The sequence below is a fragment of the Stigmatopora nigra genome, chromosome 16 (genome assembly GCF_051989575.1).
Source record: "Stigmatopora nigra isolate UIUO_SnigA chromosome 16, RoL_Snig_1.1, whole genome shotgun sequence".
Taxonomy (NCBI): Eukaryota; Metazoa; Chordata; class Actinopteri; order Syngnathiformes; family Syngnathidae; genus Stigmatopora; species Stigmatopora nigra.
This window is the reverse complement of record NC_135523.1, coordinates 10,624,594-10,652,087: the sequence shown is the minus strand read 5'-3', so window position 1 is coordinate 10,652,087 and position 27,494 is coordinate 10,624,594. Positions and strand designations below refer to the sequence as shown.

Here is a 27,494-nt window from a genome sequence, read left to right as displayed (position 1 = left end):
TATATTAAACATTATATGTATGAATGCTTTGCTTATTAGGAATGTTAGGTTCATCATTATTATAAATGTGACATTAATACAAGGCATTTTAATACATCTCTTGCAAAAGAAGTGCTTGCTCCAAAGTTAACCAAACACCTTTGGAGGTCACTTGTCCTTCACACCTGGACTTCTTGAAACTATGGTTCAACAACAAGCTCTTGGGAACTGTGGACTTGTTTTGGGAAATGTGGCTCCTCAAGATGGTCCGCATCAACACTCTCTCGGGAAGATTCGACAGACCGACAATAGTTTTGAGAATTGAGACTAATTGTTATGAGACTAATGTTTAGACTTCTGTTATGCATGTTGTTTAAATCTTATGAATATATGAGCAAAAAGGACACCAGGGTCTTCAGAATCATCTGACTGGATGTGCGTTTGGATGGATTCTCTTCTTGCAAGAATAAAAGGATATGATCTCAGATGCCTCCATTATTTAAAGTTGAACTTTGAAATACTAATTGGTAGATCGATCAGTTGGATTGATTCAGACATAGTTGAAGGCGTCGCTAGAAGTCACGGACCGCCACTGCAGAACCTTGCCTCTATGGGCATCACTGCTGGATCAACTCCTTTTTCCACATGGTATTCAAACTATAATGACCACTAGGCTCCAGGCAGGTGTGTCTGTTTATGCCCCCAGGGATAAATCAGTATTAATATAACTCAGGTGTATTCGACTCAACTAGCAACTCTTGAGTCAGACACAAACTTTGATGACAGAGATGCAGTGTCTTGTCATTCATCAAATACAGTGATTGCACATTACATGGTTTAGTAGGACTTTTTGTTGTTGTGCATGCATGTTCCTCTTCAAGAGCCTCTGATTTTTATTTTAAATATGTTCATACTTGTTAAAAAGTATTTTTCCTTCACCACTAAGTTTTCTTTTTATTCATGATTACTTAATGTTTGTTGGTGTACTCGGTAATTTTTTTTTGCCAGCATTATTTCATTACATTGTTTTTTGGAAGTGTGCAGGTAAATGACGTGCTTCCCCTTTTTTCCCCCAATAAACACATTGCGTGAAAACAATTTGGTGTCCATTTTGAATTCTACAATAACACCATAGTCCATTCATTTAGAAAGCAATAACTGATTAACTATTTGTCTATTTCTAAACTGTATTTTATTTAAAATTGTATTTAAATCAAGTTCAAATCAGTTGGTGGCCACTATGTCAATATTGCTCTCCTCATTTATACAATACAAATCTCCACTGCTGCAACACTGCTGAATAACATTGCTTTCAAATTGTCCTGAACAGAATGACAAATGACCTAGTCCATGTTAACAGTAATGAATGTTAAGTGTAAAAAAAACTCATATCCAAAGTTGTTCCTAATTGGATGGTGACAGACATCCCTTTATAATGCTTCATTTCTTGGTACAGGAGCTCACATGCATCCACCTAAAAATCTGTCATAAATTATGACCTCATAAACTTGGACAACTGGCTACAGTTTATCCCCATTTTCTTGTCTTGTAGGAGAGCATGAAAAGAACTGGACTGACCGCCCTTCTCTGTGGTGGGATAAGAGATTTTCACATCTTTAGGATGAGTCATTAGTCCATTTTAAGACTGCGGTAGATGTAGCGAATAAAAGCTAGTGAGGCCCAGAATGACACACTGCCCAACATTAGTGAGAAGACCAGTGCTGTGAGCAGAGAGTAGCCAAAAAATTCCGTACTCTGTACAAGGCCACTCATGGAGGACCTGTTACTGTAGTAGAACACAGAATAAACAAAAATGAAGAGCCCAGTCGATCCTGTGTTCAGCACACTCCGCCACCACCAGCGGTAGTCCTCCCCTGACAGTAGGAAGTAAGTGAGTGCCACCGAGATGCAGGCACCCACTGAAAGAAGGATGGCAAAAACGCACAGTAGGATGCCATAGAGCGCGTAGTGTTCCCTGCCCCACACTGTAGCAAAGATGTAGTACAGCTCCACCGAGATGGCACTAAAAAGTAAAAAGAACAGAAAGCACAAATTGGTAGCTTTGCAAATACATTGTTTTGTATGAAGGAATATTAGAGCCAATCTGACTTAGTATGTAGCAGAGACGCCACACAATTCGCTAACTCCTACTTGATATTTTCCAGCAAAATAAACCCATTTAATATCGGATAAGAAAGTTGTTATTTTTAACATGTCCTGTTCAGCTGACAAATTTCATGTGCCATATGGGAGTTTTGTGTGCTCCCTTTGCGTTTGGGTATATTAGGTTATTTATTCTGAGAATAATGCTGAATAAAGATGAATAAAAGGAAATTGTGCAGACATTTTTAAAACTATATATGCTAACTAATGTACCGGTAAATACTGTTGCTATCTTGCTAAAAAAACACTCTTGCAAAGGGGACACCGGGTAGGGGATGCACCTGGTAACCAAGGACAAGCTCAGGTAGGACTGTGTTTGGGCAAAGCAATCTTAGTAATGTGAGGTGGGAATGTGAATAGCACAATAAGCACACAAAAATGTACGACCCGATTTTGTATCAGTGTGCAGTAAGGAATGGGTCTGTCAAAAGTGGAAAATAGCTCTGATTCAGGAACTTAATGTCAATGAATATGCAAAATGCAGCGTTTATCAAAAAAGCCCAAATTCCAATCTTTCAAAATGAAGTTCTGGAAATTTTGGGAAAAACCCAGCAGTGTCAGAACTTTGCACTGACACTGGGCTCCACTGTTCACAAGTGAGCAAGTTTACATTGGCACACCAACCACCCAATTTCACCATCCGAATAAATTTTTAATCTCAAAGGACCAAGGGTCCACACGTGTAGACATCACATTTTTGGTTGTCACAAGACTGCAATGTTAATTTTGGACTACAAAGGCCTCATTTTTCTCAAACTACATCACGTAAAAATATAATTATTTGTTTTTACACTTCAGGTCTCAATTGTCCTAAATATCCAAGAGAAAATAAAAATGCATGCCTTGCATGGTCTAGTTTTTAGGAGGTTAAAGCCTCAGTAACACTTGAATGGGCTGCTTTGTGTGTCACAATTATTGTATCATAATCTAGGGCTATTTTTTCCCATGACAATCTTTAAGTTGTGATCTATTCCACCAAAAAGAAAATCCATAACCAGAATCGTTATACTAACTATGTCAATTAAATCCTTTTTAGGCTGCTGAACGCGGTTGACAGAGGATCCAAATGGAATAACCTAGAATTCGGTGTATTCCCTGGATGAATCAAGTAAAAATGAAATGACCTTTAAATTATATGAAATTATTATTAAAACTTGTCAAATCAGGGGTCGCCATTTGAATCAACTTTGTCCAATTTACCCTGTCCTATGCATCACACTCCCTTACAATCACTATCATGTCCATCCTCAACCTTGTTATTTATTCCTAAGGAAAGCCTTAGCATCTTCATCTACGTCAAAAAAAAAAAAAAAACTAATGAAGTGACAAATTAACCATTACTTCATTATACTACCCCTGGCAAGAAAATATGGAATCACAAGACTTGGGGCGAGCACTGAATCAGACATTTTACGACAAACATGAACAATTAGATGGCGTGAGTGGTTAGCAAGTCTGCCTCACAGCTCTGGGGTCCTGACTTCAAATCCTGGTCACATCCATCTGTGTGGAGTTTGCATGTTCTCCCTGGGCCCACATGGGTTTCCTCCAGGTACTCCGGTTTCCTCTCACATTCCAAAAAAATTCATGGTAGGCTGATTGGACACTCTAAATTGCCCCTAGGTATGGGTGTAAGTGCATGGCTGTCCGTCTCCTTGTGCCCTGCGATCGGCTGGCCACCGATTCAGGGTGTCCCCCGCCTCTGGCCTGGAGACAGCTGGGATTGGCTCCATCACCCCCATGACCCTAATGAGGATGAAGCAGTTCAGAAAATGGGATGGACCAATTATGAAGTTTTTTTTTTAAAGAACAACTCTGTGGCATTCAGAAACAGTGAAAGAAATGGTAGGGGGGAAAAGCAATGGGGTAGTCAGTAAATGGTACTTTTATAGACCAAGTAAGGGGAAAACATTCGGAGGAAGGAAAATGTACACTAACGGAAAACAGAACAAGAAAAAAACAAGAAGCATCACCAGAACTTAGTTGCACCACCGCTTGGTTTTATATTATAACAAGGACTTCAGTAACAAACTGCATTCTTCATCAATCTGATACCAACTCTCTTCGATTGTAGTGTCCACATCATTTTCCACAAGTTTCAAAATGAATAGCTAATAGACTATTTGGAGGCCATGACATTGATTGAATGCATCTTTCTCCAATGAATGCATTCACAGTTCTTAGTGCAGGGGTGCTCTTTACGTAGATCGTGATCTACCGACATCGCCAAGGAACTATCGGTAAATCGCCAAGGTACCATTGGTAGATTGCACGACCATAACACTTTCATCCCTCCCCTCTGTCTGTTTCCCTAGCTCGCTCATGAATTTTGTCCGCAGTAAGCATTGGCACAAATCGAGAGTGGAATTTCGTCCCCATTGCCTCCCATACATGTTGTTTAACGCGAGGTAAATCAACATAATTGCTGAGCTCTGTCGGTAGCCTGTAAAAAATGTAGATCGTGGAAGCTTAACTCCTTGAAAAGTAGATCTTGGAGCAAAAGTTTGAACACCCATGCCTTAGTGAATTTGCCTGAACTATAGCCAACTATCAAATACTGTGGGACGTTTTGTTTTCTTCAGGCAGTCCTCTTTAAAATCTCTTTAGATCAGGGAGGGGTAATTTTTTTTGCTCAAAGATCTACTTTTTAAGGAGCCAACATTGAACGGCCAACCCTTTTTTCCCCGGGGGCCCTGAGAAAACTCAGTTATGTATCCAGATGATATACTTCATGCAGTAGGAGCCAAAATAGTGTAGGCAGGTAGTAATCATGCTTGGACTTGCGATAGCACTGTTTCCCACCTCAGGTCCAATATATTTATTCATTTTTTAATTTTTTTCCTGGAAACAAATCAAATCTTACTGTAATACGATCTACCAATAGTACCTTAGCGATCGACTGGTAGCTCGCGATCGAAGTATTGAGCACCTATGTGTTAGATGCTCCCAAACAAACGCTCCGGCATCATCACCTTGTCCAATGCAGATTCATGACTCATCACTGAGGATAAACATCCACAGTCCAGTAACATTTACTAAAATCTACAACGTTTTTGTCTTCATTTCTGTCTGGATTTTATTTTATATTGTTATACATTTTCTTAACTATTGAACTTGTTTTGCTCATCATTATTAGTATCATACTTGCTTGCAATGAAGTACATGCTTTGCTCCTGATAACCTTAGTTAGTCTATGTAAAGAGGAGCCAGAACAGACTGGACTCCTAAAGTTTTCCTTTTGTTAATAAACTTTACTTCTGGAAGTCAAACAAAGAGGATCCAGAATGCCTTAGAGCAGGGGTGGGCAAACTTTTCGGCCCGGGGGCCACATTGACTTTAAAAGTTTGACAGATGGGCCTGGTCAGCACAAGATACGATACAAAAAAAAACTGCATCCGTTAACAGTACATATGAAACATAAACAGAAAAAAGGACTAAAGTATTAACATACTCATCACTTATCATTAAAGTAAAAAGTATAAAGTACAAAGTAAAGTAAAAAGGAGTGTATTAAGAAATATTCAAATGTAATTTAAAAAGAGATAGAGGGGCTGTAAAACCCGAAAAACAAGAGTGGACAGAGCTACTGCCACTAGCTTCCGCGTGACGGCGCCATCTTTGGAAATAAATAAAAAATACATTTGGACAATGTCGGCGGGCCAGATAAAAAAGCCTAATATGTGGCCCGCGGGCCATAGTTTGCCCATGTCTGCCTTAGAGTGATGTGAATCTGATGTGATTTGCACCTGTGCCCACCACAGACTCCACAAGACTTCCAGACCTTCATCTATTTTGACTTTTGACTATTCATGTCTCACTTGTTTCCATCCATCGCCCTAAGAGTTGAGACACACACTGTAATCAGGGCCCTTCAATTTGATGGAAAAAAACAGAAAAGACATGTAAGGTCAGAACAGAGTTGGGACATTGCCTCAACGGTCGTTCTCTTTGCAAGGGAAAATTCCAGAAGACTGTCTTTTCGTCTTATTTGTGAGTGCATTTGGGAATGCCTATTGTGAACCTAAAAATGTCTTTTTATTGTTTCTGAATGCCATGGGGTTACACTTTTGGAAAAAGTTCATTATTGTTTCATGTTTGTGATCCAAATTTGTTCAACAGAGTAACATGCCTGACAGTAAGAATATGTCACCCAAGACTGTTGATTCCATACTTTTTTTTAGGGGTAGTAGAAAAACCTGGCACCGCCCTTCCATCAAAGAAAGAAGACACCAATACGCTGCAGGCATTTCTTAATCCTTACCTTTACCACCATCAGTAATTATATTTTTTCAAAACATTTACTGTTCTCAATATGTGATCCCAAAAACCACTTCCATTTTATATGGTCAGATTCTATTACCCCCTTTGATAAGGCGAGACACAGAGTTTAATGAATAGAACCTGACCGGAATCAAATGCATCCACTAGTAAGTAAGTGACCATATTTGTTAAATAGGCCTGAGGATTGGTTGGGATGAAGTCGTGTTCCCATTGTGTGCCTTTGACAAATAATTAGGGCCTACCCCTGACTTGGGTTTAGATAAATTTAAGTTTTTTTTCCTAAGATACCAGATTTGAGGAAAAGTTTCTTTTTTTAGAGGTTGCAATGAAAACCCGCATCCACTGTGGACCTTTGTGGAATAGTCTGCCCACCCCTGGGACAGGAGCACCACATGTTTATAATAAATTCAATTCTGAGTCTGAAAATGAGAGCCATGAAATACAACTCTAAAACATTTTTTGCATATATGGCTTTTAAAGATGAAGGTACGTATTAAAGAACCAAAATATGACGACAATTTGTTTCTGGTGACATAACTTAGCTATTTTACCCTTACAGATCGAAGGGACTCACTAATTTCTTTCCTTTCAATGGAGCTCTAATAATCCTTCACACGTTTTTGCCATAATACCCAACTCTTTAGAAGGAATAGTGTCATTATCCCACCTAAATGGCAAAAAGCCACCGATTGCCATGTGCACAGCAGCATGTTTGTACCAGGGCTGTGTCGGGATTTGCCGAGCAATGTTGCGTGTACGGCAGGGGGCTTGGAAACCACTTGCTCTGTTTTTGCCGACAATCCCACCGATGACTGTGAGCGGAAAGCCCACCAACACCCAGGTACCGAGCAGGAGAAGCACTGTGGTTGCTGGTAAGGCCTGTGTGGAACCACTGCACCAGTGAACTGAATTGACGATGCTCCAAGTCAGGAACAGGGGTGCTGTTAGAATATCAGAAAACAGCTAATGACATCACTGTTATGATTTTTTATTTCACAACTTGAATTGGTATCTTTCCAAATTAACAATAGTGGCCCAACATAGCGACATGAGTCTAAAGTCATACAAAGAGATTTCAAGATAAAAATACTTTCACAAGTTGAGAATTGTCAAAATGGACATTTATTCAGTAAAGAAAAAACACCTCTATCGTGTGCATCCCAGTGGAAAGAATGTTGTCAAGAAAAAAAAATGTCTGGCTCCCCGAATTGCCAATAATATCTTAGCCAAACCAAATCCCCGTATCGGGATCACATACTCAAAGCCGTCTACATTTATATTTCAAACTCCAAAGTAGGATTACCCCTATTATTACTACAATGTTACATTTTTTTGTGCCTATACATGAATACAAGTACAATTATCAAGAAGTGTATTTATTAAATATTGCCGCTTTAAGCATATGAAGTATTAATATGAAGTATTAGTATTAATACTCAAATATAATATATTTTTTTCTAAAATGTAAATACTTTAAATACAGTACTCATAGTATTTAACAGTTCCCCACTGCCTAATTTAAATAAATAAATAAAAAACATTATTGGGAGCTTAAGTCCGAGTCTTTTTCATCAGATTTGAGAGGCATTGAATCATCGATCGAATCTTCAGGAAGTGCCATAGGGGAGCTTTTCAGGAGGAGCTTTTGCGAGAGGTTTTCAGCACACAAGAATGTTGATGGGGAGTTGTGACCCTTTTTTTTGTACAAATATGCTTTTGTACAAGGACATCATAATGTCCAGACGATTGACATATTCCATGGCTATAACCATGTTATATTCAATCTTCATTGTTGCAAACTGCATGGCATATTGAACATTTCTTGCAATTTCTGAAAGTACTATCATTATTGGCATCATTGTTTTGGGGGAAATTAAACTTCCAATTTGTTCCTCTGGACATCTAGTCAATTAACCGTCCAGGGAGCCTAATTTTTGGATAAAAACAACGGAGTCAGCTTTCTGCCCAGACTTAAATGGAAACTTAACTTCCACTTTGCTTTTCGGCGGCGTGCAAGTCTCAGAGAGACAGTAAACTCTATTTTCGGACATGGTCGAAAGTGTCCACTGTAACGTTGCCCGGAGCTTGCTCTTTGAAACATTATTGGGAAATTCCACCATCCATCAGCTGGGCGACACGAGGCTCCTTGGCCATTCAGTCTGTTCAGAAAGCTCTATTTTCAGATAAAAGTGACGGCCACCGGCCGCTGCGCACCATTTTTCTTTTGTGGGTTTTTTTTTCAGCTGCAGTGACAGGATCAATGATCGCAATTAAAAGTAAGCTGAATAGTGCGTCGGCCTCACAGCTCTGGGGTCCTGTGTTTAAATCAAGGTAATGTCCATGTGTGGAGTTTGCATATTCTTCCTGGGGCTGCATGGGTTTCCTCCCACATTCCAAAAACATGCAGAGTAGGCTGGTTGAACACTCTAAATTGCCCTAAGTATGGGTGTGAGTGTGATTAGTGGTCCCTCTCCTCGTACCCTGTGATTGGCTGGACACCAATTTAGGGTGTCCCTGCCTCATCCCCGAAGCCAGCTGGGATAGGCTCCAGCTCCCCCGCAACCCTTGTGAGGATAGGTGGTTTAGAAAATGAATATTATTTTTTCAATCTATTCATTCATTCTATTTAAAGCAGTTCAGAAAATGAGAGATGAACCCAAACACAGGGATATTCCAGAGGAATACTTCTACCAGATACATGTTGCAAGTTCAAAAGCACATGGCTGTAGTAGCTCGAGAGTTAAACTCAATCCTGAGCAAAGGGTCTGAATATTATTTGTATTTCAGTTGTTTTTGTTTTAATGAATTTGAAAATAATTTCAAATTTTGTTTTTCTCCGCCTCAGATGGGGTGATTTTTTTATATTCGCAAAAGGTAGCAATGCCACAGAGTGAAATACTAATTATTTTCTAAACTCATGCTCAGTATGTTCAAGTTTCTGTGCTAAATTTCATATTTCTCGAGCTTCACGAAAATGCAAGTTTTTAAGCACAACAAAGCAGCAACAGATCAACTTCTTATTTTTTTTTTACAATTACGATTATGGGAAGTGAGAAACAAGAAAAATAATTTTCTCCTCCTTCTCTCTGCATAGTGTAATCTAGGCAAATTATGTACACCATCTAAGATGTGAGTTTTAGTACATGACATAGGCCACCCGAAATTGTGAAAATTTGTCTCACAGGTCCGTAGCCCTGGTGTCCTGTTAGTAACAGGGGTCTAAGATGACTCACCGGAAAAGAGTGACGAAGTCAGAATGATGTTCCACACCCAATGCTTGCCGCTTATCTGCGTGTAAAAGCTGCATGAGATGTAACCTGATACACAGCTGGTCAGAGCATACAATACGATGGCAGCAGAGTTAATGGCACCGTGATGGTGAACATTAAACATTCCCAGTAGTGCCATAATGATGATTCCTATAACAAAATATACACGTTTTAGGATGATTAGAAGACAGTCCATGTGTGCAAAAATAAATAAAGATGTACCTGTACAAAATTAATTCGTTCCAGAAATGGTTTCGTAACTTTATGTTTATGCAAATGAAGACATCTTTTTACATTGAATTACAGTAATCACTCGAATATCGTGGATAATGTCGACCAGACATGGCCGGTAGGATCACCCCTATCTAAATGTTTTCACGCCTCTACAAAACATACAAGTACACGAGTTCAATCATCAAGAAGTGTATTTATTAAATATTACAGTAACAGGCATATGATAAGACTAATGTATTAATATCGAAATATCATCTCTAAATTAAAAAAAATTATATACTTTACAGATTCGAGAAGCTTCTTGAGGAGGCGTCGTAGGGGAAGCAGGAGGAGCTTCTTTCTGGGAGAAGTTTTTGGCGCACAAGGAACATGGACTGCCGCTTCTTTTCTTGAACAAATACCGTATTTATTCGAGTGTAAAGCGCAAACATTTTGTACCAAAAAACGGAAGCAAAGTTCGGGTGCACTCTATACACGAAGTCTTCCCATTTATGACCAAACTGCCCCCGCAACCGTTATAATGGGAGACGTAAAACCTATCTTTTCCACCAGATGGTGACAATTATTTTGCAAAAGCCAGCCCTCTCCAAATCGGCAAGTTTATGTGGTAAAAAAAAGTTATGACAATGAATTAGACTTTAAGGATTTAAAATTGTAAATTCATAGGCTCCAACCATGTGGTTATCAATCTCCTGGACCTGTTGTTGCAAACTGTCTTAAAGGAAGACCACCTTCTTTATCCTCATTATGGTCGTTGTCCGTTACCTCTTGTTGCTCACTTCCCGTTGGGATCAATTCGATGAGGTCCTCATGAGTTGATGGGGGAGGGGTCTGACTGGCTTTCGGGCTGTGTTGACGTCCTCTCATCATGGCAGCTTCACTTATTTATGGCGTCAATCCCTCAAAATGCTGGTTCATTTTTTATTCATAGTGGCTACCACTCGCTTAGTGTCCTTTCAAAAGGATATTGTTGCTGTTTTCCCAATATTCGCTTCTTTCTTGAAATAAAGTATGTGAGATCCATGTATGCCTCAATGGCATGCTACGCCTTAAGTATAGCAACGTCATTTTTTTGAGCAGTGTCATCATGTCTCATTTTTGTTTGGCTCATTCATTGGATGTCGGTCCAGGACACATAAGAGGCATTTTCAAGAATGATTGAAAATATAGACAAAGCTGGAATAGGCTCGGTGAAGTGTTTCTCTACAGCTAATGTGCACGATTGTAAATGTATTCCGAAGGAACCAGGAAATGGCAAGACGTTGTCCATCTGGGCCTTGAATATTATTCGACACGCGAGTCTCCTACAGTGAAATATCGCTTCAGTGCTGAGTGCCACCCAATTCAGCGCCCAAGAAGCGGATCCCTGATTTCCACCATTCTTTTATCCAGTCTTTCACTCATGAGCTTCAAGGTGAATTTTGACATTGGAATGGCAAGTGGCAGTTGAGTAAACATATGTACACACACATGTAAACACAAAATAACTTAAAATTACGTTACAAACACGGACAAAAATTAAAAAAATAAATCTGTGACGAATCAGGGTCGAGGCAGTTGAACCAGGAACTCACCACTGGACGCACATGGAGACCACTAATGTTCGGTTACAGAGCGCTAATCTCAGTGACGGTATCATGGAGACGCAGCTCTTTTCTACCCAATGGGCAGTAACCAGGTGTTGGGAGAGAGCCAATTTGAAAGGAACTCTACCAAGACCATTAAGTTTGTTTTTATAATAAATAAACGGATACAGGAAAGTGTATTTATGTTTTGGAGATGCTTGATTTTACTTGACGTTTCATAACTTGGATTTTTTTCAGGTTTTAGGACAAAATTGTTCTCATCGAAGCTTTAAGCAACCTAAATATTTCATCAGAAGAGGTACCGCTGTACCTGTGGAAAGGGTAAGGAACTGGGCACCCACTCCAAGCACGGCACACAGCAGACTTTTGTGAGGGGGAAACCGAAAGACATCAGTGTGAATGATCTTCCAGCCATTGTCTCCTTGGTCCAGATCATCACAACCCACCTCCTCCTCTACATTATACCTGCAGATGAGATTAAGCGTGTCACAATCAAAATACTGTGAAAAGATGATTAACGATTCATCCTAATGCAAGTCGAGCAAAATTCATGCTTTAAGTGCAACGGTGGTCTGAAAAATTGCTTGCATTTCCATATAGAAAATGGCAATTGTCACATCACATTTATAAATGGTGTTAGAAAAATTCCATCCATTTTCTTCTGCTTATGACCAAGGTGGGATCGCTGGGACAGCAATTTCAGCAGAGAAGCCGGAAGACGTGGTCTACCCAGGCTATCTTGAGTCAGGCACACACCCTCCTTCTAGCAGGACGTGGCCAGAACACTATACCAGGAAGGCATTCTGATCAGTTGCCAAAGCTACATCAATGGACTTTTCTTGATGCTGAGGAGAATCCTTGGCCGAGACCCTCCTGGATTACTGAGTTTACCCGGTCTCTAAGTAATACCCAGAAGACTCTGCGGAGGTAACTCATTATGGCTGGTTGTAGCCGGAATCTTGTTCTTTTGGTCATGACTGACAGTTCATAACCGTAAAAGACGGAAGGAACGTATATCGAGTGGTAAATCGAGAGATTCACCTTTTGACTCGGCTCCTTCACCGCGACGGACAGATGAAGAATCCGGATCACTACAGGTGCCAAACCCATTTGCTGTCGATCTCCCGCTCCATACTTCCTTCATTATTGAACAATACCCCAAAATACTCGAGTGCCGCCGTGTGTGGAAGGACCACATCCCTGACCTGGAGAGCGGATACAACCTTTTTCCCTCTGAGGAACAAGGTCTCGGCTTTGAAGTTACTGAAAGCAGACACTCTCAACGCCTCTGCTGTGCCTAGCTATTCTGACCATGAAAGTTGTGAACAGAATCAGTGACATAGGGCAGCCTTGGCGGAGTCCAACTCCATCTTGAAGTCGACAAAACACAGGTTTACTAATTGGGCAAACTCCCATGTAGTAAAGCAGTAAAGCATTGACAAATCCGTAGAGAGATGTGGCTGCATTGGAGACCTGCCACATTCTCCCAGGCCTCTTCTGGATCATCCAAATGCTCTCTAGCGAACCACATTTTGACGCCACAGGGTGAGATCTTGCATGGAGACCCAGATCGAGGGAAATCATCAGTGGTCTTGTCTGTCTTCCATTTTCTAATAATTGCTCGCACAGTTGATTTCTTTAGACCAAGCGTTTTACTATTGCAGATTCAGTCTTCCCACCCTGATGCAGGTCTACAAGTTTTGTCTCTGGTGTCCTTCGAGTGCTCCTTGGTCTTGACCATAGTGGAGTTATGAGTGTGAGACATAAAATGACGGCTCAATAAATACATATAGACACAAATTGGAGAAAACAATAGGTTTGTATACAAATGGACAGACAGAAAAATAGATGTGGACTTAAAAATCTAATCTATACAGTCTAATTATTGTTACTTAAGAATGCTTAACATTGACAATCTGAATTTTAAAACCTCTTACTCTTAGCATATATTTGGTCACATTTCCATTTTCTAGTAGCAGTGGTGCTTATATAACTGTTAATATTTCTAGTTTATCAAAATATGAATTTTAATATAATGTATTTTTATCGAGCCACTAACCTGGCAAAGTCGTTTTTCAGAACCCGCATGAGGATGATGATGACAAAGCCCAGAAGCAGCAGCACCAGTACCAGTGAGTTAATGATGGACAGCCAGTGGATCTCAAGTGTTTTGGGGAAGAACGAGTAGTCTCTCAGGCGCTCAGCTCGGCGGGCATGAGTGAGGGGAGACTCAAACCAGCGCACGCTGTATGTATGAACCACTGTCAGGCTGACACCACCCACCCCAACTCCACCTAGGGCTCTTCCAGCACTGCCCTCCAAAGAAACAGGTTTGACATCCTTCACTGAGACGTTGGCGAAGATTACAGAGGCGCCGTTGTATTCTATGTTGAAATCCAAATGAGTCCACAGACCCACCTGTTGCAGTGGGCAAGGCAGTGTTGCAGAGTGGTATCGTGAGGATTTTGCAGCAGAACCTTTGTATCTGTATCAGCTGTTAACCTCATAGACCCAATGGGGTCAACCCAGTGCTCCTCAATTGATGTCTGTTGCGCCCGCCGAGCAAATTTAAACATTTTTCCGAACCAAAAAATAGTATTCTTCAATAAAATTCTAAGTACACCTCCCGAACAAACTCTGACAGAGAGCGCACCTGTTCACCAAGTGAATGTGCAGTGACACATTATTATAATTTGTGATCTATCGATTATCGGGGTCGATATTTGGACATTTCACATATAATGGAATGGGCCTCTTGTTTTTATTCGGACGGGCAAATAAGAAGAAATCAATGTCAAACTTTATTATTTCATCTCAGATCAACCTGGGTTGTTCCTCTCTCTGCTCCCCAATCTCTAATATAAATGAGCAGTTCCTCATAAAGTCGAGGACTTATATGTTGTTGCGATTACTATGCTTCAATTCGTGCTGTCCTTTATAGGTAGTAAACACACACAAAGAGACACAAAGCACCAACACAAATTTAACCCTATAAAAATAAACTTGAATTGAACATTCTATAACATCAAAATAAGTTGTAAGAATTCTCAATCTCTTTCTTAATAAATAGGGAGGTAGAATAGATCATTGACTGTCATTTCTTCACACCCGTCATCTACACACCTACCTATTCACCCAACCACGTACACATTCCCTTCGAACCAATAACCCACCCACCTATTTACCCACTTGGCTACCTATGTGTGTGATTTAATTAAGTTTCTAGCAGGCACTAACTAATTGATACTAAACTAAGAATTATTTGTTATAAAATAAATAATTTTGATAAAACAGAAGGCACTGTATTATCATTACAATTGGAGGCGGAGCCACAGAACCAGTGCATGCCCTGCGCACGTCACGGGAATGCCGCAAGACGTTAAGGATAAATAAATGGGAGAACAGAGAAACACGCAATGGTACCATTAAGTGTGAATTTTGGAAAAGCTTCAAATTCATTGTTAAATATGCTAGAGACACTTGCGTTGCTTCGCTGAATGTAGTGACTGTGGCGCTTTCCTCTTGTACGAAAGCAGGCTGGCACCTTGACGCTGGAGCACATATTTAAACAGTTGAAATCGAAAGAATATATATATTATCATAAAAGATGTTTAAAAGATGTAAATGTTAATAAAGTGTTGTTTAACTAAGATTTTGTTATAAATGACAGGCTCTGTTATCATAAATTGCCAGTCCTCCTTCCGACTTGGGTCGGGAGACCCGAGTCCTCAAAAATAAAATGAAATTTTGGATTAGCTTCTGGCTCAGGCATCCAAATCAAGTTAATTTGGTGGGTTGGAGTCAGTTTCTTATACCGTTGGCCCTTGTCGGGTCGGGCTGGAATTTTTTGGTCCGATCTTAGCTCTACCATACAGCACCCTCTCCAAGGACTCCAAAAAATGTGGGTAATCTGCGCTGTTGTTTGGTATCTAAGCAAAAACAACAGTCAGTAAACACCCACCCCACCCAAAAGCAGAGTTAAACGCCACATACATGCCCACACCTTTCACCATGGGAAATTCCAGTGGTTAGTGTGTACAATCCCCCTTGAAAGGGCATCCCTACTAAATCCGTTGCCCAAATCCTTATGCAGCCAACCTCTTAGGCCACTCCCACAGATGGCGAGTCCATAGGAAATTTCCTTCAAGGACTGTACCGGACAAGGCCTCACTTCCAGTCCTGGCTCCGGAGAGGTGCCGCACTTAATCGTGTCAAGGCAAGGGAAAACTAGGTTAATTCATGTTAGTCATCAAGGGAGGTCGCATGAGCCATTTTATTTTAATCCCTCATCGAGAACCTGTATCACATGGGTGTCACTGCAAGAAGGACAAAGACCCAGACAACATAGGCCCTATGACCATTTTTTACACTTTTACTACAAAGGAATATCGGTTATCGGCCTCCTCTAACTGCTAATAATGGACATTAGTCCCGAAAAACCTGTATCGGTCAATCACTATTCTAGTCCGGCAAGAAGTATCTTTCTTAAGTCGCAAACTCCCAAGTATCGTTTTGCCCCGATGGGGGGGGGGGGGGGGGGGGGGGGGGGGGGGCCACCCCACAATTTGAGAAGCACTGGGTTAACCCTTAAACTATGAGGTTAAGGGCTACAAGGAGAAATATGGCTTAGAGCAATACAGGAGAGACTACCTTGTGGCTGTGAGGCAGGAACCCGCTCTCCTCAATGTATCCAACAAAACCCCAGATTGGAATATCATCCAGCATAAATTCGAAGTAATACAGTTCTTCAATAGCTTCACGTAGCTGGTCTACCTAAAACATACAGATAGTCCATAAACTCAAACCGAGAACATTATAAACATAACATTGCATATTTAAAAAATATTACAAGACATGACAAGCTGTTCATCATTGAAGCGCACTGTCTTTTTTTCCGCATCTCTTTCGTGAATATCAGATATCTACGAGTACTGGGCAGAGCATTGCCTTTTTTGTGTTTTTTTCCGTCATTCAGCGTGAATGCCGAAGCGATCGCTAATAGGAGCTGTATAGTATATTATTTCTCGTTGGCTGCTCATAGGAACATCAGGGGCACTGGCTCTCTCCCCCGCAACTCCTCGTGTAATATCTCTGGTCGCAACTATATCTCTTTGTAAAGTCTCTGCGAACACTGAGCGTAGTTTTGCTTTTTTTCACGACGTTTGGTTGCCGGTCTTTTGGTCGCCGGTCTTTTGGTCGCCGGTCTTTTGGTCGCCGGTCTTTTGGTCGCCGGTCTTTTGGTCGCCGGTCTTTTGGTCGCCGGTCTTTTGGTCGCCGGTCTTTTGGTCGCCGGTCTTTTGGTCGCCGGGCTTTTGGTCGCCGGGCTTTTGGTCGCCGGGCTTTTGGTCGCCGGGCTTTTGGTCGCCGGGCTTTTGGTCGCCGGGCTTTTGGTCGCCGGGCTTTTGGTCGCCGGGCTTTTGGTCGCCGGGCTTTTGGTCGCCGGGCTTTTGGTCGCCGGGCTTTTGGTCGCCGGGCTTTTGGTCGCCGGGCTTTTGGTCGCCGGGCTTTTGGTCGCCGGGCTTTTGGTCGCCGGGCTTTTGGTCGCCGGGCTTTTGGTCGCCGGGCTTTTGGTCGCCGGGCTTTTGGTCGCCGGGCTTTTGGTCGCCGGTCCTTTGGTCGCCGGTCCTTTGGTCGCCGGGCTTTTGGTCGCCGGGCTTTTGGTCGCCGGGCTTTTGGTCACCGGTCTTTTGGTCGCCGGTCTTCTGGTCGCCGGTCTTCAGGTCGCCGCTCTCTTGGTCCCCGCTGGTCGCCGATCTTTTGGTCGGCGTTAGGGTTGTCAAATGTACTTAACCCTAACCCCAACCCTAACTCTAAGGGCGACCAACGGGGACCAAAAGAGCGACGACCAAACGTCCGGTCACGCAGGTACATAGAAGAGGGAGTAGTATGCCTTTTAGGAAAAATGAAGGAAAACTAATGGAAAATTTCAAAAGGATGACGAATATTACCTTTTTAAGCAATGTTTGGGTGTTATTTTTGTTAAGGCATCGTGCCCTTCTCTAGACCTGGCTCCAGAGTAGGGTCACAGTGACCCGCGTCCAGGCAAGGGAATACGGCGTTCAATGTTTTTTCTCATCGTAAGAGGTCTTTTGTATTCAATTACCAATAACCCAAAATTCATATCAAGATTAAACGCTTTGTTTGCCAGGAGCATTGGTGTTGTAACTATGAGAATGTAGGGTTATTTCAAACCTCTTTCTCTGAAAGCATAAGGTGACAAAGAGTTTTCTTCTCAACATTCTCTCCGAAACGAATTTGATACAATGATTCCGCCATTCGGTCGCCATCCAGAACTTCGCCCAGGCTCAAAGACTTGTGATGCACCTGCAAAAGAATTTATAAAATATTTAGGGATAGTAAAGAAACGTAGGTTGCCTCCAATTGGCCTTCAAAATAAGCAGAAAAAAAGAATTTAATGTGATAAGCACGTCTGCCTTTCGGTCCTGTACAGACTGAAACCTAGGACTTCCTTACCGCCCAACAGTAAATACTAACGTAAATTCATCATAATAAAATGGCAAGAAAATTATTTCTTTTAAAATGGTACCTCTACATATTAAATTCGAAAAGATGTATTGTAACTTTGATTTTTCATAGGCAGAGTTACACTGAATTGGCATAACTTGTTAAACGATATTTAATACTACCTACTCTCTTAACCAGTGGTCCCCAACCACCGGCGCTGGTCTGTCAGAGAAATAAATATTAACGTTTAAAACCTGAATAACACAAGGAACCATCCACACTCGCGTATGGAGAACATGAGCCAAGTTCAGGTTTACCAGAACACAAAACTCCAAAACAATCACACTGTAAATAAAACCCACCCAGATAGGCGGGAAATTCAACCTATCTGACCACACTGCTACATCTACGTATGCACATACTCACTTCTGCTCTTTCCATATAATGTGTGAAGTATTGCAGCTTGAAGCAACAAAAGGTTAGCAGAGTGTCTCATCTCATCTAATTTTCTGAACCACTTTATCCTCATTAGGGTGGCGGGGGGTGCTGGAGCCTAACCCAGCTCAATTTGGGCCAGAGGCACAAAATAAAATCCAAACTTTCTATTTTCGCCCTTTCCCCATTGCTGGAGTTATTTTGGGTACTATTATAAATGTGCTTGAAATATAAATTATTAAATGTATATGTGAAATATGAATCATTACATGCTTGACAAACGCTTACTTTAATTTGTTACCGAACAATCTCGAAGGTCACTCTCCATGCCAGCTGGCTCCGAGCTTGTTGATTATTTGATTTAGATTAAGCCTTGGCCCCTCACACAGTCACTAGCTTCTCAGATGGATCCAAGTACTGGTCTTAGTTTGATTTGGATTAAACCTCGACGTCTTACCCAGTCGCAAGTTCGCAATGAAGATCTGTGAAGGACTCTTAAATTGTTTATGATTTCAGCAGATGGCTATCAATCAACCTCCGAGAATACTCGGAAATTGTTTTAAAATAGTGTTGCTCGGTTCACCTAATATGGAATTGTTTTGCCCGAATGGAAGCTTGCTTGTTTAAATTCTTATGCAGTTGTTTTTGATTTCCGATCTTAATTGTTGTTTTGAATACCTGATATGCAATGTTGTTGCAGTTGTTTTTTTTTTTACCTTAAATTTTCTTATTCGGGTTAACGCTTATGCAATTGGATTGGATAGATAACCTTGTAATTGTTTTGATCGGTCCTTTAGACTGAGCCGGGGACAAGGACGAGTCAGGATTGATTGTCACTTGCAAGATAACGCTGGATTATGTGCTCTGATGCCTTCCTTGTATTATTTTATATTATATTAAAGTATATCTATTAATCAACCTAACACCCATGATGGCGCCGTTTACGCGGCAGTAGTTCTGTCCAATCTTATGTTTTACGTGTTTTACAGCCCTTCTAGATTTTTTTTAAATAAAATTTTTATATTTCTTAATAAATTCCTTTTTACTTTACTGTGCGAATAGAAGAACAAGTGGTGAAATCGGGAGAGAACTGTATAAATATACTGTATGTGTGGTTGTGTGTGTCTAGCAGTGGCGGTCCGTGCATTTTCTCGCAGCACCTTCAACAAATCAATCCAACCCTCAAAAACTATTTTATGGCTATAAAACAGAATACAAATAATCAATAAATTAATTCACAAAAATGGGGTAAAATCCACTTCCTAGCAGCATTTATTGATTAAATAAAAATACTGGACCTTTTTGACATTACAACCGGGCCAGTGGGGTGATTTCCCTGGGAAAAGACAGGAATGGACGTCAAGGGCAAAATGGCAAAAATTGCACTAAAATGGGGTAAAATCCACTCCCTAGCAGCATTAAGTGATTAAATACAAAGACTGGAGCTTTTCAGATATCAGAACCGGGCCCACAATTGAAATATTATTTAGGAATATATCCATATTTTACTCATCAAAAATCCTTTTTAACTGTACACAATATCCATCCTCCTTTCTTCCTTCCTTCCTTTCTATCACCATCGAAGCTAATGATGAAAGTCGTCATATTTCTGGCGTAGTCGGTCTTGAAGATGGCTTCAAATCAACAAAACAATATATTTGCTTGTGCAGCTCGCTCCAAATACAGCTTGGTAGCTCTCATAGTTAGCGAACTGAAAGTGGCGGACACACCCTCTTCCCGGCTGTAACAGGCTTGCTAGCTTTGGAGTTGACCGACCTTTGTTAATGATGTCCATTTTTTTTTGGAAAAGTCAGTCTCGGAAATAGCTTTGTGGGCAAATCGGCAACCAAATCCATTTGTTTTCCTCCATCGGCCATTGTGGGTGGAGTTTGCGATCTCTGGTTGGCTCACTTTGGCTTTGGTCTGCCTAACACCAGCTGAAAATCCTCTTAATATTATTTTTAAAATGTATTTCTTGTTCATTTATTATTTATGTCTTCATATGATTCTTAAATGTTTTTTTTATTTTTTTATTATTTAATATTTACATACATTTAAAACTAAGTCACCCATAATGACATTATCAAGTCTGTCTCATTAAAAGCTTTATAATCAAAAAATCCTACTCAAATAATTCCGAAAATCTTTTTTTTTTTCACCCCGATCTAACGTCATTCATCAAAGTTGATGTCCCGAGAACCCGAACAGCTTTCAGTTCGACTGATGTTAATTAAAGCAACATTTTTACACCTTATTTTAATTATCGACTTTTTCGCCCAATATTACGCTAATGTCATGTGCTCAGACTTTATGTTGGCAAAAGTTGATGCCCCGAAGTCAAACAACTTCCAGTTCACGTACTGTTAAAACATGAAAACGACTTAAATCTCGTAATAGTACGACTTTTTTTTCCTCCCAATATCGCTTCAACCACCAAACATTACGAGAAGCTGTTTTGTGCTCACAGAGTTAACGTCGACAAAAGTTAAACCCTGGAAAATCAAAGAGCTTCCGGTTTACTTTACATAAAAATGAGCAACAAAATGACTTAAAACTCATAATATTACGACTTGGTCTTGTCATAGTACAGGGGTGGCCAACCAGTCAGAGACCAAGAGCCACATTTTTTACTGTGTTACCGCAAAGAGCCACATTTTTTACTGTGTTACCGCAAAGAGCCACATTTTTTACTGTGTTACCGCAAAGAGCCACATTCCTTTGCTCAGCCAGATTTATTGTAAATGTCACACACCAGCATAGTAATGACATAAATTGACTCCCACAGTACTAACAGCACAGGCCAGTCATTATCAACAATGAACATTGTGTGCACTGTCTCACACAGACAAACTCTCAGTTCAACCAAGTCCACAAACAAAAATATAATAATTTACAATAGCGTTTTTCTTTTACTATGCATGTTACTTAGTGGGACTTCTGTCATAAAATCAGAGCCTATTTTTGCGCAACATTCGCTCCTTGTGAGCTGTCATTTATTATGAATGGCTTTTAACTAGCGCCCACCACGTGGGTGTACACCTCGCTCTCCTATTGGCTGCTCCTGGCTGAGCACTCTTGACTTGGTCTGCCTCGCAGGGGGTGTGGCTTTTTCAGCCGACGCTCGATCTTTGGGATACTTTTTGTGTGCGCGACGCCGTTCATTGTCGCTTCTGGTTCACGGGAGCTCTCCCACTCTGTTAAAAACGTTTACTACTCAAATGACCTTGCTCCTACTGGGAAACTTTGAGGTATTTTCATCCCAAGCACATGCGCATTGGACGAAAATACCGTATTGAACTCAAGCGAAGCGCACACGCAAATAAAAATAAAACACAAATACAAACTTTGATATGGACTCAAGAGCCGCATGAAACCGGGCAAAGAGCCGCATGCGGCTCGGGAGCCGCGGGTTGGCCACCCCTGTCATAGTACAATCTATGATTTCATATTTCAATCTTAAATTCGTAATAGTTCGACTTTAATCCCTTAATATTGGGATTTCTCTCCGTTAGGCTTGGGTTTTACATTGTTATTTCATTTTCCTCTGTAAAAAAAATTATGGTGGCCAGAAACGGCTGTTGAATCCTAATGGGAGATTGAATTTCTTCACTTTCTCTTAGTGTGGAATCTCAATCTTTTCTAAAATCCTTATTAAGCGTGATTTATGGGTGTGTGTGTGTATGTTAAGATTCTCTCGCTACATTTGTCCAAACCATGCACCGTAGAGAGTTGACAGAGTTTACTGTTGAAAGCGAGCAACCAGGTAATCTCTCACTCTCAAAATAATCATCATGAGAGAAAGAGTGAATTTGTGATTGCATTGACAGTACAATGTAAAGGTGCATTATTATCAAAATATCGCTCGCTCCCGGCAGATCTATTGGCGGGTGTGTACATGTGTTTGCTCGCTTGAATGTGTTATTGAAAATGAATTTTTTTTATGGTGGCCAGAAACAAAACAGGGCTCCCTACTTGCATTTGCTTAAAGCAGAGTTGATGTGTGAATCATTTTTAAATGATGTCCATTGGTAGTAAGGTAGGACGTCTTATCACGTCATTTGCAAAAGGCATTTTCGGAAGAATTTCCGGCAGCGTTTACAGGTTCACACACACACGCACCCATCCAAGGATTGTTTTTACGTGACTGGACGTTTGGTCACCGGGCATTTGGTCCCCTGTCTTTCGGTCGCCGGACGTTTGTTTGGTTGCCCGGTCTTTCGGTCGCCCGGTCTTTCGGTCGCCCGGTCTTTCGGTCGCCCGGTCTTTCGGTCGCCCGGTCTTTCGGTCGCCCGGTCTTTTGGTCGCCCGGTCTTTCGGTCGCCCGGTCTTTCGGTCGCCCGGTCTTTCGGTCGCCCGGTCTTTCGGTCGCCCGGTCTTTCGGTCGCCCGGTCTTTTGGTCGCCCAGTCTTTTGGTTGCCCGGTCTTTTGGTTGCCCGGTCTTTTGGTCGCCCAGTCTTTTGGCCTCCTTTTGGTCGCCAGGTTCGGTCCCTCTTAGGGAGAGAGAGGGAGCGAGACAGAGTTTACTGTTGAAAGCGAGCAATCAGGTAATCTCTCACTCTCAAAATTATCATCATGAGAGAAACAGTGAATTTGTAATCGCATTGAAGGTACAATGTAAAAGTGCATTATTATCAAAATATCGCTCGCTCCCAGCAGATCTATTGGCGGGTGTGTACATGCGTTTGCTCGCTCCCGGCAGAGCAGAGTTTACTGTTGAAAGTGATCAACAAGGTAATCTCTCGCTCTCAATCACTTATAGTATAGATAAAGCGTGATTTATGGATGGGAAGATGTTTTACATTAACATTCTTATGCTACGTTTGTCCAGACCGTGCATTGTAAAGAATTGACATTTTTAATGGTGGCCAGACATGTGTCAGATTCAATTTATTTACCTTCTCCAAATGTGTAAACTTAATCTTTGAGCATTTGCAAGGATTATTGATGTGTATGTTTGAATGTTAACTTGCTGCCCTCTTGTGGTAGTTTTAAGCATTACACCGCCGATACGAAAACTCCATACCTTCTTTAGTGCACACTGCAGTTGACACCCAAACATTGCTGAAATAGATAAAATTAGTCTACCTTTGTTTTGAAATTGACAGGCAGTCTTCCTTACTTTTTCCTGAAAGGCATACTCCTGCTTCTGTATACCTGTTCATAATTGTATACACGTTTGCTGTAATTATGTGTGTAACTGAAATTTTCCACTCTCAACTAACCAATTTTTCAAAATAATATTGTTTTTATAGCCCAACAACTGTCTTTTGGTTCAAAACAAGCAGGTTCCCCCTGCTTGTGTGTTCTAATTCGCAATCTATTAATAGAGTAACAAAAAACTAGTCGTGGTTTAATAGGACTAAATTAGATGGATTTCGGGGAAGGGAGAGGGCGGGACAGAGAGAAAGAGAGCAAGAGAGAGAGCGAGAGAGAGACTTTCCGCACGGCAACGCGCTCGTAACATAACAAATTTAAATTAACTTGGATCACGATACAGACACTCAAAAATAAGTTTAATCTAACTTTACAATAAACTTAATTCTAATTGTGGTTTAAAATTGTATACCTTGCTTCTCTTGGTTCTATTTGCACCACCTCCAACATGACTTTCACCCGCAGAATTTAAAAGGAACCTATCAAGGGTTGTTTGCTTTTCCCTTCCCTTCCAAATATTATGAAAATTATGCACACAAATTGTCCAGTCCACGATGAACATTCAACAAGGTCGAACACAAGTAGGTTCACCAAGACAGATGAGTAAAATTTTGACGCTTCTGCAGCAGACAGAGTTACTCTACGTAAGACCCCGGTCAATCTTCGACCCTTACCGCTGTCAAATCTACAACACCCCTTTGTGCATCAACAGTTTAATTAGGACAAGATGGCGTGACATAAAAAGTCTATATGACAAAGATGCAGGGCTGTGACACGTACTATGAAAAATGCAATGCTCCGTCCAGTGCTAGAGTCATTTACACGTGGGTGTTGCGGCGAGAAAGACAGCAGCCTCTCGCGTCGCCTGTATGCTCGTATATCAAAACTTGTCTCGTATCTCAAAGTAAACATTTGCTCGAAATTTTACTCGTATTTAAAATTGCTCGTATGTCGGGCATTCATATGTCAAGGTGTGACTGTCAGCCTTTTCAATTTTGACCCCTACTTGAAATGAGACCATGCAAGTGATCGAATCATTGAAAATACATTGTTTGCAATTTCTGGATTTTTCCTTCTAGATTATCTCGGCCTCTAGCATGGTCTCTGGAGGGACAACGGCGATTCAGCGGGTAGCCTCGCACTGAACGGTCTCCTGAAAGCATGATTGGTCCCAGGCCACCCAAGCCTGGAAGGCTGATATGCCACCCACCACCTCGCCCTGAAAGCAGGATTGGTCGCCAGAAGCCTGATAACAGGGGCAAGGAGCTGGCTTTGACAATTGGGAAACATAATAAGCAGTAGAAAACAGCCCCGTCCTTATAATACTCTGGCAACATTATCAAAAAATAAGACTTTGAAATCAAATAAGAAAATTAAATCTGACAGGATGGACATGGGGAAACAAAGATCACAGGACAAGGGCATAACAAACGCAGATGGTCCGACAAGGACTCACAAACACACGGGGTTTAAACAGACAGAGGTGGGTTGATGAGACAATCAGAAAGACCAGGGGCACACAAGAGGAAGCAGGCAGGAGATACACCAGGGCCAGGGCGATGACAGGTGAACTCAATGGGCAATGACATGGATAGGTCACACGGGGAAAAAAAACAGAACAAAACCAATTCCTAACACAGTGGACATACACAATTCAGGTCAATTATTTCTAAGTAGGAGAACTTGCATTATAGCAGGGTGTTCAAATACTTATTGAACTCACTGTATATCGGTCTGTGTTATCACACAGCACTTCACCCCAGCACCCAGCGAGTACCAAAAGAGTGACAACACACTGACCTTGTCCGGTCTGCAAACAGGCAAGGTGTAGAAGTGATATGTCTCCTGGGGGTTATGATAAGGACCCACTTTGTTGACATACATGGTCACGTTGTCTCCCATTTTATAGCCAAGTGTCAAAACTGAGAAAAAGCACAGGACCAAAATGGAAGGTATGCTCGTTGTTCTCTGGCGGCTGCTTGGCAGGTGTCCCATTTCAAAGCACATAACGCCTGGTAAACATGAAAAATTAGCCATTAGTTTTCTATGCAGCATTTTCAGCATACACAGATATTTGTATCTGTGCTAATAAAAATGTTTTTTTAAATTTTATTTAACATTACAATTTTGGGATTTTCTTTTTCACATTTGCATACCTGGCAACTTATGTTTTTCCCGTATTTTCCAAGTTCTTCATCATTTCAAAGTGTGATTTTTTTAAGTACATTTTTGGTAAAAACCTATCTTGTGTTACCCATTTTGGCTCTAATCCGGATCGTCTCGGTCACTGGTACCAGATAAAAATGTCATTGCCGACTGCTGATATTGCCATGCTTTAAGCATGATATGCGCGCGCTCGTTCCTCTTTGACCCGTACGCATTTTTTCCAAGATGTAAATATTGCACGCCTCAGAAAGTAATGTACCCAGACAGTCAAGCTGTCTGCGTCATTCAGCAACATCTACCGAATCTTGAATTCCGTGCATACTTATTGGGCGCCCCGCCCACATTGGAGAAAATTTTAGACTTTTAAGTGTGATGTATGTGTATGTGTGTTGCATTGCATTAGTATGATTTTTATCGCGTGATAGGTGGATTTGCAATTATTAATAAGGGAACAATTGGTTGAAATTGACAGTTCCCGTATTTTCTCGCATATATGCCATTTATCTTAGCTGACTTCGGGCCAGAGGCAGGGGAAACCCTGAATCGATGGACAACCATTCACGCTTACACTCATACTTAGGGACAATTTAAAGTGTCCAATCGGCCTACCATGCATGTTTTTGGAATGTGGAAGGATACCGGATTACCTGGAGAAAACCCACGCAGGCCTGGGGAGAACATTGAGCTGGCGGGTGGGGAAATTCAAGGTCTGCCCAGTGCTCATAGAAATATTTTATACATGAAAAAGATGCAAAAAAGACAATTCTATGGCCACTTGGCTTGGTCGCATCACGAAATTTTGATCGTATCTCGGGCGAATTATTCGATCGAAATTTTCGTCGTAAGACAAGAATGTCGTATGGCGAGGCGGTCGTATCACAAGGTTCGACTGTCATTGTCTTTTAGTTCTAAACAAGCAAGTGGGACCGGTGAATGTGCCCCCCTGCTTGTATATAGGAATTTAATGGATGACTGAAACGAAAATCGCACATATTGTTCCTAGGACTACTTAAAATAAAAATGTAAAGAAAATGCAATGGAATCACTTTCGTTGTCGTTTTGACATTTTTCAGCATTTCATTTGTTTCACCATTTCATTTGCTTGCTCTAGGGTAAGTGATGTGTTCTTGTGCCAACAAACCTGATTCTCTCAGAATCCTAGAACTTCGGGGACGACGAAACACCTCGACGCCGAAATTGAAACATTTAGCGGAATTCACAACGAAGGTGGGTTCAAGTGTTAAGCACGCGAACCAGCCATTACCGTAACAAAATACGCAAGTACCAGAAGCAGACGAAAAACTAAAGCTAGGACTTGAGACGTATGACTCCACGTCACCTCGAAATTTAAAAGGAAGCTCACTTCATTTATCCGGGGCCAGGGGAGAAAAAAACGCTTTCCTTGAACTATACTCATTTATGAGCAAGATCAATTACTGTACCACTGTCGACAAATGTAAAAGTTACCAATGTATTGTAGCTAAATCCTACGGCCACCCACCCCACCCCCTATTCGTCTAAATCGTGTGTGAGGTGTCAACCTTATGGCAACAACAATAAATTGTTGGCCGGATTTCCTTGTTGCGCATCTGGCCAATCACATCCATGTTTGCCATGATAAGTGATTTTAAAGCACATGAACACATCGATAGGGACCTTTGCATAGATAGCATATTACCGAGGACTAGATGTATACAGGTGGGGTCAGCTGCGTAATTCTCCGTCATCTTTCGTCAGACCTTACATGCACAGAAAACGCACT

The 27,494-nt window shown here is 41.2% G+C and overlaps 1 protein-coding gene across 3 annotated transcripts; it reads right to left on the bottom strand.

Moving 5' to 3' along the window:
• Positions 1-773: 773 nt before the first annotated feature.
• On the bottom strand, positions 774-27,314 carry tm9sf1 (transmembrane 9 superfamily member 1). 3 transcript variants are annotated; one of them, XM_077736540.1, is made up of 9 exons: positions 26,874-27,314; positions 25,367-25,578; positions 17,705-17,836; positions 16,163-16,285; positions 13,572-13,930; positions 11,823-11,977; positions 9,657-9,842; positions 7,091-7,364; positions 774-2,002 (listed from the first exon to the last, which is right to left on the bottom strand). In XM_077736540.1, the coding sequence occupies exons 2-9, from the start codon at positions 25,571-25,573 to the stop codon at positions 1,609-1,611; spliced, it is 1,830 nt and encodes a 609-aa protein (XP_077592666.1). In that variant the 5' UTR covers positions 25,574-25,578; positions 26,874-27,314; the 3' UTR covers positions 774-1,608. The 3 variants fall into 3 exon arrangements, with proteins under 3 accessions (XP_077592666.1, XP_077592668.1, XP_077592667.1); XM_077736542.1 differs by having other exon boundaries at positions 7,142-7,364; XM_077736541.1 differs by lacking the exon at positions 26,874-27,314 and adding an exon at positions 25,723-26,848.
• Positions 27,315-27,494: the final 180 nt, after the last annotated feature.